At 36.0% G+C, this 14,131-nt stretch overlaps 1 protein-coding gene across 4 annotated transcripts; it reads right to left on the bottom strand.

Annotated features, from left to right (window-relative positions):
* Positions 1–5,330: 5,330 nt before the first annotated feature.
* LOC144644238 (uncharacterized) lies at positions 5,331–13,854 on the bottom strand. 4 transcript variants are annotated; one of them, XM_078503684.1, is made up of 9 exons: positions 13,436–13,854; positions 12,314–12,436; positions 10,703–10,867; positions 10,490–10,601; positions 9,954–10,054; positions 8,708–8,932; positions 8,130–8,174; positions 7,653–7,708; positions 5,331–6,280 (listed from the first exon to the last, which is right to left on the bottom strand). In XM_078503684.1, the coding sequence occupies exons 2-9, from the start codon at positions 12,381–12,383 to the stop codon at positions 6,107–6,109; spliced, it is 948 nt and encodes a 315-aa protein (XP_078359810.1). In that variant the 5' UTR covers positions 12,384–12,436; positions 13,436–13,854; the 3' UTR covers positions 5,331–6,106. The 4 variants fall into 4 exon arrangements, with proteins under 4 accessions (XP_078359810.1, XP_078359808.1, XP_078359809.1 ...); XM_078503682.1 differs by lacking the exon at positions 13,436–13,854 and adding an exon at positions 13,226–13,407; XM_078503683.1 differs by lacking the exon at positions 13,436–13,854 and adding an exon at positions 12,525–12,710.
* Positions 13,855–14,131: the final 277 nt, after the last annotated feature.

Below are 14,131 nucleotides of genomic sequence, written 5' to 3' on the forward strand. Positions count from 1 at the left end.
AAAGGAATAAATAATCAACAATTGTCTTGATCGTGTCGATCCTTTTTATAATTACACTACTCGCTAACACTACTCGATAATGTACTGACATACACCAATTGTTAATATTCAATTCAAGACCAATATTACCCAGCGAAAATAACTGGCCATACCAAGCTATCAATAATTGAGATCTGCAACCAAGATATATTCAATTATGTCAACTGAGGGAGTAAATCCCATGCATTTATCTCTGTTTGCTCATTTTTTAAAAGGTATTTCATGTGTGATTAAGATTAGGGAAAAAATTAACATCTGGTCCTTATTCACACTGGTAAAGAATACTAAGACTTTGACAGTTAGTCAGTAGTCAACGATAGATACGACCCTTTAAGCTAGCTCTGGTACCCACTGACTGTTTTTGTTTTATTTCTACTAGTAAACGGAATTGCCAATTACATGTATTCATTTTTCGTGCACTTTTTTATGTAACAAAACCAAGCACAATATTAATCGACCTTCTTACGTCTTATACTTAATCCAGACAACAAAATTGCGCGTCAATCAATCCATCAGTTTTGCATTTTAATGACGATAGGAATCAAGAAATGTGTTTGCGGTTGATTACCAGACCATCTGTTTACACAACACCTTACACGACCAATCCTACCCTCGTTACTGGTCGTCTGTTATTTGATTTCGTTGCGATCGAAGGAGGCGCAGCGATTGCAGTTGCAATTGGCAACTACTGTACGTTTTTAAATTTTCCTTCGGAAAACGTTTGTATGTGTTTGTATGTTTCTATGGCAATGAAGTTGTTCTTCGACTTAATTTTGGATTTTTTCGGTTTAAGATCAGGTTTCAATGAGATATTTTAGGTTTCTTCGAGCATTTTTTTGCAGTATCTGCGTCGAATTTTCAAATTTAAATATTTTTGACATTTTCTAAATAAATATATATATATATATATTTAAAAATTATGTTAAGAAATCTTACAATTTTTAGATCTAGATGCACTATGCTTCTACAAAATGAATTGTGGGGAGGAACGGCGAAGGGAGGGAGGAGTGTCTAACTACAAAGTTGTAGGTGCCGGAAAAGTAAGTAAGTAAGCAAACTTTATTAGGCCAGGGTGGTGCATTCAGCGAATGGTGGTATCCAGAGGAGCCCCTGTAAAAAAGTTGTTGGATCAACCAATCAAAAAATATTCGGGTACCCTGTGGTTGACTAACATTATTCAATCCAGAAGGAGTACAACGCTCGTTCTTATTGGTCGAAAAATTATCTATTATTGTACCGATAAACCTTTAGAAATCCGACAGCAAGAGACAAATATAACTTCCTTCTGCACGCAGTAGGACAATGAATCTTCCATCTGCATTTTAATGTCTTATTTTGGTTCACAAGATGATGAAACAGAAGATCTCATTGTTATAAATTATTATTATGTACACAATTCACCGATAATCGACCAATCAAATGGAATTTCTCGCGCAGACCACAATGGGAGAAAGGAACTTCAGCAAATAAATGAAAACATTCAACTGAAAAAAAGAGCGACAAAGGAACACAATAAACGGTGATTTGTTTTCCATTGACATTTGAATCAAAATGAAATTGTTTGGCGGTGATCTCTTTTATTGCTTCACTTTATAAACAGTGCCATCTTTATATGACAGAAATATTGTAAATTGATTGGAAATAACGTCTGAAGCTGCATTTATATATTTTTGATTAATTGAGAATACAATTTTCAAACACCAGCTGTCCCTAACAGAAGAACACAACACATTATTGCTTGTTGCTTCATCAGCTCAAGTTCAGTGCAAAAACTAATATGGAATTAAATTTGTCCAACATCACATTTTATTTGAAACAAGACGTCCATGGCTGCCATCCATACAAATGGTATTATAGCGAAATATCTCCAGGAGTTTTTGAACTTATTTCAGCCATACTTGATTGTTTGATATCCGTTTTTTCAGTCTTTGTCAACGGGCTTGTAATTTTTACTATACACCAATCTACGAACCTTCATTCGCCGTCAAACTTGCTTATTGCCGGGCTGGCCATGTCGGATTTTGGAACAGGACTTATTACGCATCCAAGCCATGTAATCGAATACGTGGCAGCCGTCCGCGGCGACAACTGCACGGCAAATATTGCTTTTATGGTCATTAATATTTCTGGATGGTTGTTCACAATACTCTCGCTTACAACGTTGACGTTCATAGCTGTTGAGCGCTACTGTGCGGTGGTATTTCATCTCAGATACAACGAAAAAGTCACCGTGAGGCGAACTATGATTGTCCTGTTGTCTATATGGTTCACCGTTCCATTAGCTTCCACTCTAATCGCAGTGAAAAAATTGAAGGCTCTCAATTTTCTCTTGGCGCACGCATTCATTATTCTAATTGGAATCTTCATAACATGTTTGTGTTATTTTAAAGTTTTTCTTGTCCTCCGGCGGCATTATGGACAAATTAGCATCCAGCTACAAGCTCAATCTCTGCAGCAGCCAGCAAGTAACGCAGCCCACTACAGACGGAAATTCTTCACAGTTCTTTACATTGTAGGAGCATTTGTGGCTTGTTATTTGCCATACAGCATTGCGGTTTTGGCTCGTTTCGAACAGAGAAATCGTATGACCATGCTCGCAGTTTTAGGTGGTAATTCTTGTCTTAACCCTTTAATATATTTCTGGAGGATACGAGAATTACGGGAGGCTGCCAAAAGTCACGTAGCTAAAATAGTCAAATGCTGCAGAAATAATCAATAAGGCCTGAAGTTGTTCGAGTTCTGAAAAACTCAACGGCCTATTGCCCAAATTTAATAAACTAGAAGTTGTTGAATAATCTTAAGACGTTTTTTAGGATTTTGAAGTAAGATAAGAATCAGTTCCGAAATCAGACTTGTGACGACTTACCTTATTAACTGAAATTTTAAACGGACCTGGACCCTGTTGCATAAAGATTTTGTGCAACTGTTGTTTGTGTTCCAAAGGAGTATTTCGCACCGGCGTTGTGTTTATCGTACTCTTTAATTCACCTTCGGCTGATTTATCCATAGAAGTGTAGACACCCCGGAACACAGGGAATGGTTGCAAAAAATCCCACTTAATCTTAAGGTTGCTTTATTCAACTGGGCCCTGAACCTCTGAGAAAAATATCTTCGATCATTTAGTCGGGGTAAAAGCTATCGCAGTTGTCCAATATTTCAAGAAACCCTCTCCAGCATTCTGTAAGACTGAATCGCCTCGTAGCAGTATTACCGCAACGTTATTATCGCTTTCAAATATTCAATGTTGAATATAATCAAGATATAAATAAAAGGCTAAATTTTGTTTGCTGTACAGAGATGGTAACTTTTATTTTTTTCAGTTAAGGTGTTAGGTGCGCATAAAACTTCAACTTCAATAAAAATATGCTCTTCAAAGTTCTTCCTCGTTTTAATTATTCACAGTCTTCAGCTGCTGTCAAAGTCTTTTTTTGTAAATACTGTAGTTTGTTCTATCTGGTTGCGTCGGCGGACAATAATGTTAAGGACTTTGTGCTTTTGATTAATAATTGATTTCCCCAAATCTTATTTATTGCCACTACAATTTTTAATTAAAACTCCGTTTGATGCCGTCCTTTCATTCTTTCTTGGGAGGGTTTAACTATGTATGGTGTTTTTTACTACAATGCAATCAGGGTCTATTTGATGTTGATGTTTAGACTTCTTTACTTAAATGTTTTTGTACTTCAACTTATAACTATAATATCAAGAAATTAATTTTTTTCCACTGTGTTTTCATCTAATAAAACTTCATTTATGTTGTGTTATGAAATTTGCGCGCTACAAATTATTCAAAATTAGAATTTTATCATCATGTCATCATCTATTGATTGGACGGTGGCTTTCAAGACAGTTGTCGTTATGGGAATTTTGGAATTTATTCCAGCCCTAAATCAACATACCTTTTTGAGATAAAAAAGAGAATTAAGCCCATTTACAGTTGAAACAACAGAATAGAATTCAGTTGACGCCTGTATGCTTGTTTATGTTTTTAGAGCAGTATCTATATTTTCACGGCTTTTTGCCCCTATGAAACGCTCATTATCTTCTGTTTTCGTAGCCGAAGGTCTACATTGTTAATTGTTATAAAACGAGTTCATTGTGGAAATTTAAGTCCGCAGAAAATCAGTTGACGCGTAGCCGAACAAGGTCCTAAGAAAAGAGGGTTATCATGTTATCTTCTCTGGGCCTCGACAGTATGATGCGCAGGGCAGGATAGCAAAATTAAAAGGCACAATATTTTATTCATACCTCTTTTTTAATGCACATCCGACCAAGATTAGCTTATTATGATGATTTTCGGGTGTCTTGTTACCATGCTTTATAGTAATCCGATCCTGTTTCTTTTAAATAACTTGTTTCTGTCTTTTTTGGTACAAATAAACTGTTGTTGTTGTTGATATTGTTGTCAAGGAGGTACATATTTCGAGAGTCATGAGTTGGCTTAAGCGGGCCGAGACTACAATGTTTGACAAAAGTAGTTGACACATTGACTTCTCGTTGAAGTTTTTTTATGGTATTTTAATTAAAGTTTTAAAATTTCACTTCACTTTAACAAAATACCCTCTGCCCCTCGCGCCTTTCATATAGTACGATTGCAGAAAAGGACTTCCAGGAACAAACTTCAACATTGATCAGTCTGCGGAGGGGGTGAGAGATAGGGGGAGTGGGTGAAAAATATTGTATTGCAATAAAAAAGGGCTAAAACTGACACAATGTGTCAACACTTGGATCACTTATAGTAGCGTCGGGGCTTCATAAGTTAACAATAATCACTTCTCTTAGTTGGTTTTGTCCGGCACTTTAAACTTTAATGAATGCCAAATAAACGTTCAGTCGGAAGGGTCAAAAACGTCAGTTGTTAATCAGCTTTCAAACAATCAGGCCCTGATGCCCGTTATAAGGTGAACTGGCACCAGTGGTTTTTCAATCATTACGACTAAAAATCAATTTCAATTACTAGGCCTGCAAAGCAAATTTGTTTTTCCGTGCTGACCGAACCGTGTTCAAAGGTCTTCTAACGATACCTCAAGGACAACACAAAGATATCCCTGAAACTCTCGTATCCTTGTACAGATATTTAAATGCCTTATCAGCAGATTTTAAAGATGTAAATAAAGTCTCCGAATAATTCCAAGGTTCTTTATATTTCTACTAAATAGAGATTTGAACCACAGCCCCAAACAAACACTGAACAGTGTTGCTTTTTACTGATAAATTGTTGTACATAGAAAGATTCCTTCATTAACTAACTTGTTTACATGCTTTATATTCATGTGAATATGTCTAAATAGCTTGTCTATCTATCTTACTAAGTTACTAAAGTTAATGCTACGTTGAATATATAGCTATATAACTGTAGCAGCAATTGTTGCAAATTGCGCGCACTGAGCTAATGACACAAACTCTTGTCAGACTGGTTTAATAACCCAAATATTAGTACCAAATATGGTTATTTTCGATTCACATTCCATTTAATAGAAATGTTGTCAATGATAAATAAATGCTGTTTTTTTGGCATAAGTATTATAGCTTTGGCAATATTTCTTATAACACTGAAATTGCGAGAAAGATGTTTAACGTTGATTCAAGCTACTCAAAGAAAAAACAAGTATAGTATTACTTACAAAAAACATGGCAAGTTTTTCCCTGACAAATGTCTTCTCTAAAATCACAGATACACGAGTACCTTTCGAAAATTGAAAAAATAATGGCATCTCGCAAAGAAACAAGGATCATTTAAAGAAAACTTTAATAGTTTTTGTTTTTTGTTCTACACAACAGCAAAGAAAACCTCAAACAAGGAACTTTACATGTACATGCGAACAAATGTACTTGTCAAGGAAAACTCGCTTGTGCCTTAATTCTCCCAATTAAGTGTTTTTACTTACACTCCAACAGAGTATTGGAAAAAGCAGTTTCCTATATTACTTTTAAAATATTTTTGTGCCATCAATATAATGCAACATGTAGACTATGTCAAAAACGTCAACATGACGCAAATTTTAATAAACGGCATTTAAAAGTTCGACACACAGTCTGACATGACAATGTTCAAGTCACGAAAATTTCAAGGATCGTCAGGTCTTGGCTCATCATCATCGTCATCATCATCATCATTTCTTTTTCTCATCAGTTTCTTTGTCACCAGAGCAATGGACGCTGTGCCAACCATTGCGCATGCGATTCCCACGCCAATAGCAACGGCCAGGCCAGAGGACTGCGTCTTATTGTCCAGCTCGGACTAAAATGAAAAACAAATTTCGTTTATTACATTTTATAAACGCATTGAGACATCCTGTTAAATGAAAAATTTTGAAACCGATTTAAAAAAAATACAAAATTAATCTTATCAAAACTTTTAAAACCAAATATTCGGCCGCCTTCTGTTGCCTTTATCAGAGTTTGAAACAGTTAATAAATGTAGAGTTAATAAGTTGTTTGCATACCATCCTTCAACATCCAACCAACACATGTTGAGAGTTGTTTTTTTTTTAATCATGTCAAAATTGTTACAGTCAACTCTCTCTAAGACGGACACCGTCGGGACCGGCCCGAACTGTCCGTCTTAGAGAGGTGTCCGCCTTATAGAGAGTCGAGGTAACCTAACACCAGAAATTTTGAGTTGATAAAGCTTAACGGCTATGCACAACGGATACACGTCTGTTTTAAGTCGCTTACTTGAGAAAAACCTAAAAAGTGGGACAAAAATAATATCAGAATTCGACTCATTTGCTCATTACAAACGGTAATACTGTAAGTATAAAACTACCTCCCTGGTGCCCATGCGCAGAGATGTAATACGTTATAAGGGATTGTTTTTGGTAAGTTTGGTATTCTAAAGCGCTGACTTACTATGATATATGTCAATACCATGTTTTGGAGTATTATTCACTAAAAAATAACTTTTTGTGCGTGTCCGTTAGCGGTTTCAAAGTGTCCGTTGTCCGTTTTAGAGAGGTTTCCGTCTTACAAAGAGTTTTGTTACAGTAAAATGACTGAAAAACGGCAGGGACCATCACCAGGTGTCCGTCTTATGGAGGTGTCCGTAACGAGAGAGTTGACTGTATTCTTAGCAGTTCAATTCCTAAGCGACTTAAGAAGGCAGCTCTTAGATAAGTAAGTAAGTAAGTTGCCTTTATTTAAAAACACGATTTGGATAAAAGCTTACAGCTTGTGGGGTCGTGTAAATTAAAAGTATTAAAAGTTAAAAATATTTACAATTAATTAGGCTATTTATATTTGTATTTGATTTTAAAATTAGTAAAAGTTAAACTTATAAAACTATTTAAATTTGAATTAATTTATAAACCAGGCGACTTAAACCATATTCAGTCATTGCCTCGATATTGCACCATGAAATAACAGAATAATTACGTACTCAATAAATAAATAATATAAAAAATATATATATATTTTTTAAGAGGATGCTCCCGTCACATGACGTGGTTTTCAGGGATGTCCTCACATAAAACTAACTACAAGGTTAAAAATCTAGTTTGAAAGGTAAGAATATTAAATTACAAGTATGAGGTTCTAAAAAATTAAGAATTATGTTATAAAAATTTGTTCAATAAAAAACTAAAAGTATTTTGCTATTAAAATAAAGTACTCACTCCCGTAAAGAGGGTTTTCTCAACTTCTTGACTTTCTGGAATTGCTACGGTTCCACCTAAATGAAAACAATCCTTAGGAATTAGTCAGTTGCGAATAGATCACCCTGTTAATCTGCAACACAGTAGTATCAGATTTTGTCAGGTCTTCTTCAGTGTTCAAGAACTGGCATGCACGGCGGAAGGACGTTCTACCGCTCAGCTAGAGGAGACTTTGAAGCTACGCCACATAACAAGGTTCAAATGTGCCAACCTTCTCCCCACTAGCGCTAGGATTTTTTAGTTGGTATGTTAGATATGCGTAGAAAATAATGATAGCATATGTTAGCCTTGGTGGGAAAAATGAGATGAATGTTATTTAGTTAGTGACACAATCGACTTTTGTTGGAAGAGTTCAGAGGAGACAGAAGAGTCTATTCCGAGATGCCTGTGTCACTGACCTTTCTCAAATAATGTTTTTTATGAAGTAAATTAAATTACCAACTGTGGCTTTCGGTTTAAGGGTATGTTCCTCTACATGCAAACCTGAAATTAATTGAAGTGTGTGTAACTACATGCATACATGCAAAAAAAGTACTGCCCGGCACGAAAGTTGGAAAAACAAGGGATTAGGAAAACCAATCCTTGGTAAGCCTTTTGTCGTCAATCTGGCTTCTCAATGAGAGCATACCTAAAGGACCCCAACAGAAAAACAAAACATCCCTAAACAGAAGGGAATCTTGACCCATTAACTTACCCTTAACAGAAGGAAGGTCGTCGATTTGCAAAGTTCTGCATAAGCATAGCTTATATGGCTGCAAAATGCCTTTTGTTGACAATTCGTTTAATAATAAACAATTATCCTGCGCAATTTTGCAAGTTGTGGTCCGATTTATCTTGTAAAAGAACAGCTTTCTATTTTGTTGAAGTAATAGCCTCACTTAGCCACGGCCTCGTCGGCTAAGTATCAGGCGATTATCCACGTGATTTTGCAGGATAGTTGTCAAATATAAGTTCAGTAATTGCATTACAGAAAAAAAAAAAAAAAAAAATCTGATCCTGGAAATTGTCTTTCTTACCCGGCGTATAATAGCAATACGTCAATTTCATCTGAGCTCCATTCTTGTCCATCTGGAAAGGATTTTCACCTTCCATGTTTATCTGATATCTTCCAGCGTTTTTATCAAAGTTAACTGCTTCTTCTTTCAGTGTTGCACCTTTGACTTGTTGGCATCCACCGCCGCTCAGAGAGTACAAGTAAAAAGGTTTGTCGACAGGCAGCGAGATAGCATTGGTGATTTCACCTGCGAGTTAGGCAATGAAATGTACAATTACAAGACGTTAACGAGGGGTGGTAGCAACATATAACATAACATAACATAACATAAAACTTTATTTATCCTCGAATTTAATATAGCTAAGACAAGCTAGTTTCTTCGAGAAACAAGTGAAATATATATTAAAAAATAAAGATAAAATAAGTAAAATAGAAATAACAATATTATTATATCCGTTAACTACTTACACATTAAAACTATATAAAAATACAAATTTACAAAAGTTTGTTCTATTCACCCCCTCCCCAATGATAAAAAGTCTTAGCTAAAAGTACATTGTCGGATTAACTAGCAAAAGTTAGTTCCACACTAAGTGGCTCGATTTTTACTTTAGGAGTGAAAGAATTAGTGGAAATAGGAGTAAATATATAATACCATCACAGTGTCCCTGCAGATATTTTAATAAGTATGGCCTGTAACTTGCTATAAACTTGTTTTATTATCTTGCAACAGAAATAAAAACACCAAAAGTGGTGAAAGCAAAGAAAGATCAACTAAAGAGGAAAAACTAATGATTAAAAAATTAAAAATTTCACCACAATGGCAATTTTGATTTTCTGGCATCCTGCCACAAAATCAAATTGATAAACTATAATCCACTTCCATCCTTGTAATTCTGTACTTCTTCCCCAAAAGACTTGTTCTTTAGAATTTTTATCAAATTTATTTGTATATTTGGTGGTATTTGGCAATATAACTTAGAAATTAGGAAAGAGAACTTTCGCTTATTAGCCAGGACACTGTCCCTTTAATTTGTTTCTTTAATACTGTAATGGGACATTTTGTGCGTGATACATAGTGTAAGGATCGGACCAAAAGCACGTTAGAGGGAGAACGATTTGATTTCGGTGCGTTCGGTGCTACGCGATTAAAACAGTTAAAACGACTTCAGGAACTGTCTATACCTTCCTGTGTGACGTTATTACAATACTTTCCTTCGACCGTTATACAACAGGTCAGGTATACAATAAGCAACTTAGCCACTTACCTCTAGCACTACAACAGTAGTTAATTGCTGTGTCTTTTAACTTCTTTCCATTAACAGTTTTGTCTTGGAAATGAGAACTTTTTGGGTGCCAGCGAACCGACCTGGGTGTTCAAACAACATGACAACCACCAAGGTAGAAATTAAATATATAGAGGACTGTTTCGACTGCCATAAGTGCTTTGAGGGTACACGCACAAATCAAATTGAAGTCTTGGAGTTAAGGACATTTACGGGCAAACTATTTGAATGCATGGAAAAAGGAAAAGTGCTGAACACGAATTGAACACGAATTGTCTAAACCATGTCGTGGTTTTAGACCATCGACGACCTTTGTAAACTACCATAAAAATAAAGCATACTTTTGAAAACTGGCAAAGTATAGATTTAAAAAAGTGATTTGCGGGTGGATGGGTAGATAGGGACATTTGGCATTGGAAATTTCCAATGACTTAAAAAAGTCAAAGAATCATTTTAGGTTTATTTTCGATCAAGAGTTAACACATTTATAATGAAATATATGAAAGGAAATTATTTACCCGGCAACGAGTCCAGCTGGACAAGCTTCGTGTTTCAAAATACAATATCTTCCTTGTGGCCATTCTTGGGACTTATCTTTGCTTGTCTTGATACAAAAGTCCTGTTCAATACCTAATCACATATTAAGTTAAAAAAAAAAAATTTTATTCTCTAACTGCAGGCAGTAGTCATAGTATAGACTCCCTTAAATGAAAGAAATTAAACGGACATACCTTCTTTGCTAACCCAGCCAGCCAAGTGAAGAGAGTCGTACACTTTGCGGTCGATAAGATTGCTGTTGGTATCATCATGAAATCTTCGACCGTCAAACCAGTTATTCGGACAGCCGACTTTGGGCATTGGGAGGCCATAATTACCAGTTGGCCATTTGAGATTTCCTGTAAACAATAAATAAATTTTGGTAGATAGTAGAAACATTCTTCTCAGTCAGGAGCGATAAGAACTTTTTTAAGCAACAGGAAAGAAGGTCCAGTCAAAAAAAAACTAAAACATTAACACGATTAGAACCCACGACCGTAGCCAGGGCGACGCACGTTCTGCCAAGTTGAACTCGGTTACTTTGGAACCAGGAACTCATCCGTGATAGTCTGTCCGTTTCCGTTTATATGGGGAGGCTATTTAAACGGTTGTACAAAACAATTCAAGAAAATGACTGGGTGATCTTTTGTTCAAAATAACCTTTGAACAACAAGAGAAGGCTTGAAATCAGTCTCCAAGATGTAACTGATGGTTTTTAAGAAATTTTCTTCCAAGTGAAGCTGTCAAACTTGAAAACGACGGTCCGACGTTTTCACGTTTCACGTTCCTACCAGTCAGTGTCAATCCACGTTTTAGCAATTTTCAGGATTTGTAAAGTACGTTTTGGCGAGGACAGGCCACTATCATTGGATTTACAATTCATAATAACACCTTCATGGGATTTTCAAATTGCACTAAATCTCGATGATACTGCCCCTTTTTAAGTCGGGGTTCCACTGCCAGGAGTCCTTTATTGGAGCATAGCTCTTATACAGTAATGTTTACCTTGAGAGGTAAATTACTTGCAATTACTGTATCTTAAGACATTCAAGTTTGCTTAGCCCAAATATCGCGACATTCCTTCAGTAACACATCAATCCATCAATTGTCATCCGTTCTAGGGCCAATGATGATTTTTGTTTATGAATCATTGCAAGGTGTTTTAACAAAATGTTAGATAAATATAGCTCAGCGGATTTTATCAAGCGTTAACTGGGCTCCTGCCATAAGTGAATAATGGTAATTTTTTAAAGTTATCCGGCATATAAAATGTTTTAGTGATTGTCTTCTGGAACCGTTCAAATACAATATCATCTCGGTTATCTCAAATCTCGCTTTTTCAAACTCCCGCTTTCTCGAACAAGTTATCGTTTCCTTTTTGTGATGAAGAAAGTGGGATGATGGTGTATCGCGTTTAGTTCATTAGGGGCTGACTGAATGCGCAAACAAAATGCACAGTCAGGGCCATAACCAGATCTTTGGCATAAACGAGGCAAGATCTTGCTATGAGGTTCTGGGAGCATGCCCTCCAGAAAATTTGGAAATCTAGGAGCTCTGAAACTCTTTCTTGAACATTTTTTATGAGGCATTTCTTGAAAAAAATTATTCTTGTTCAACTGGGGATTATTTTCCCAACTAAACATATTTTGTTTTTAATTTTAGGTTAAGAATCTAGACGAGGCAAGTGCCTCGTCTTGCCTTTTGCTAGTTACGGCCCTAACAGTGTAAAATGAGGCTGAACTATTACAATGGAAGACACAGACATTATACAATCGACGGTCTACTAATGGATTTAATTAGTTTACCTTTCGTCGAATGGCACCAGAAAACCACCAGCGAAAAAGTCACCGATAACCAAAATATCACTGGACCCATAATATGGCTTTGTCTTGAGAGTTCAGTCAACACTCGTTCAATTCTTCATTTTCCTGTTTAACAATAATGGAAGGATGTTTTGATTCATGCCTCGATGAAAATAATCAAAGACGAGAGATGTTCAACATGACAATTTCTCACCGAAGTTTGTCACGGTGGTGTTCAGTTGCACCGCTTGTGTTGTTTGGTTGTTTAACACATTAAACTTTCAAGACGATTTCAGTTTTATCGCGAGTTCATGTAACGATCGAATGACTATGTTTTGAAACTTTGATATTTTTTTATAAAAAAAACAAGGTGCAGTAGAAGCAAAGCCGTTATAGTTCTTCGACAGTTAAGACAAAGAGGAGAAGTTAAATAGCATATTTGTAGTTTTATGACCGAATTTTACTGACAAATTGTACCTGTCGATTAGGTAATGTCTCGTTATATACATAAATCTCGCGCGAAAATAAAAGCTGCAGTAGAATTCTTCGTTTCAGTTTTCAGTTCTTAGTGTCATTATTGTTCGGACGCTTTGGAGGAAAAGGTTTTTTTAAAAGCAAAAATTAATTTTGGTGGCACATTTGTGCTATCTGTAGACCCAAATTCAAATTCATTTCTAGTTTAATTCTTGGTCTTACAACTTAGTTTCAAGAGTTGAAATCGCTTTGAATGTCTCACGATATTGTAGATGAAATATGATAGGTTTGAAAATAAAAAAAAAACTATCAAGTTAGCCATTGCAATTACGTGTAACGTGTAATTTAGATGACTGTTCAACGCCATGTACGTTTAGAAATCAAAAAACAAAGCAAAGCTTCAAAACGTGTTATTTATCATGGTCATCATTTGTTTCTTACCTTATATTGCAAAACATTCATCCAGCGAGAATTATTTTTACTCTCATGTATCCCTAAAAGTACATCCAAGTTCTGTTTATTTTGACTGTGGTTTACTGTATCACTTGCGGTCAATTAACCAAATTTCGACATTGTTTCTGGCAAAAAGCAAACGACCGTTAACTTTCTCGCCGCTACGCAAATCGCTCAATCGATCAAAACAAATTATACCTGTTTTCCATTGTTTCTAGCTCTTGGTGCCCGCTAGCAACACAATAAAAAGCACTCCAGGCCAACAAGCATATGAGGCAAGCTTAATGGACTATCTGCTTGATTTCACCTAGTGCATTCAATATGGTGATAAAATATTTTGAACGTGAGTCAGTAATTCACAGTTGAAAGGAGCTGGAATATATAACTGATTCTTTAAAATGACAACAGCCAAGGTAGAAATTAAATATATAGAGGACTGTTTCGACTGCCATAAGTGCTTTGAGGGTACACGCACAAATCAAATTGAATTCTTGGAGTTAAGGACATTTTCGGGCAAACTATTTGAATGCATGGAAAAAGGAAAAGTGCTGAACACGAATTACAGCTGAGCGAATCACTGAGCTGGAATTGTGGCTTGTCTAAACCATGTCGTGGTTTTAGACCAACGACGACCTTTGTAAACTAAAATGTTCCAGATTAGCCATTGTTAAAACCTCGACCTAGCACCAGTTTCCAGAGTAGCGGAGCTCGGTCAAACGTAGGACTCATCAGTGCGTCATGTAACATGAATACATATGGACTTATCTCCAGCTGAGGCTCTTTTACGCCATACAAGTCTTATACACTGCTTTTATTTGCTCATAATTCGAACGTTAAGTCCATTCTGGCCTAGCACTGCAGCTGCATTTGCAGATATGTCTGTAATTTCAACTC

Source organism: Oculina patagonica, chromosome 2 (genome assembly GCF_052425735.1).
Source record: "Oculina patagonica isolate OP01 chromosome 2, crgOcupat, whole genome shotgun sequence".
NCBI classification, from domain to species: Eukaryota; Metazoa; Cnidaria; class Anthozoa; order Scleractinia; family Oculinidae; genus Oculina; species Oculina patagonica.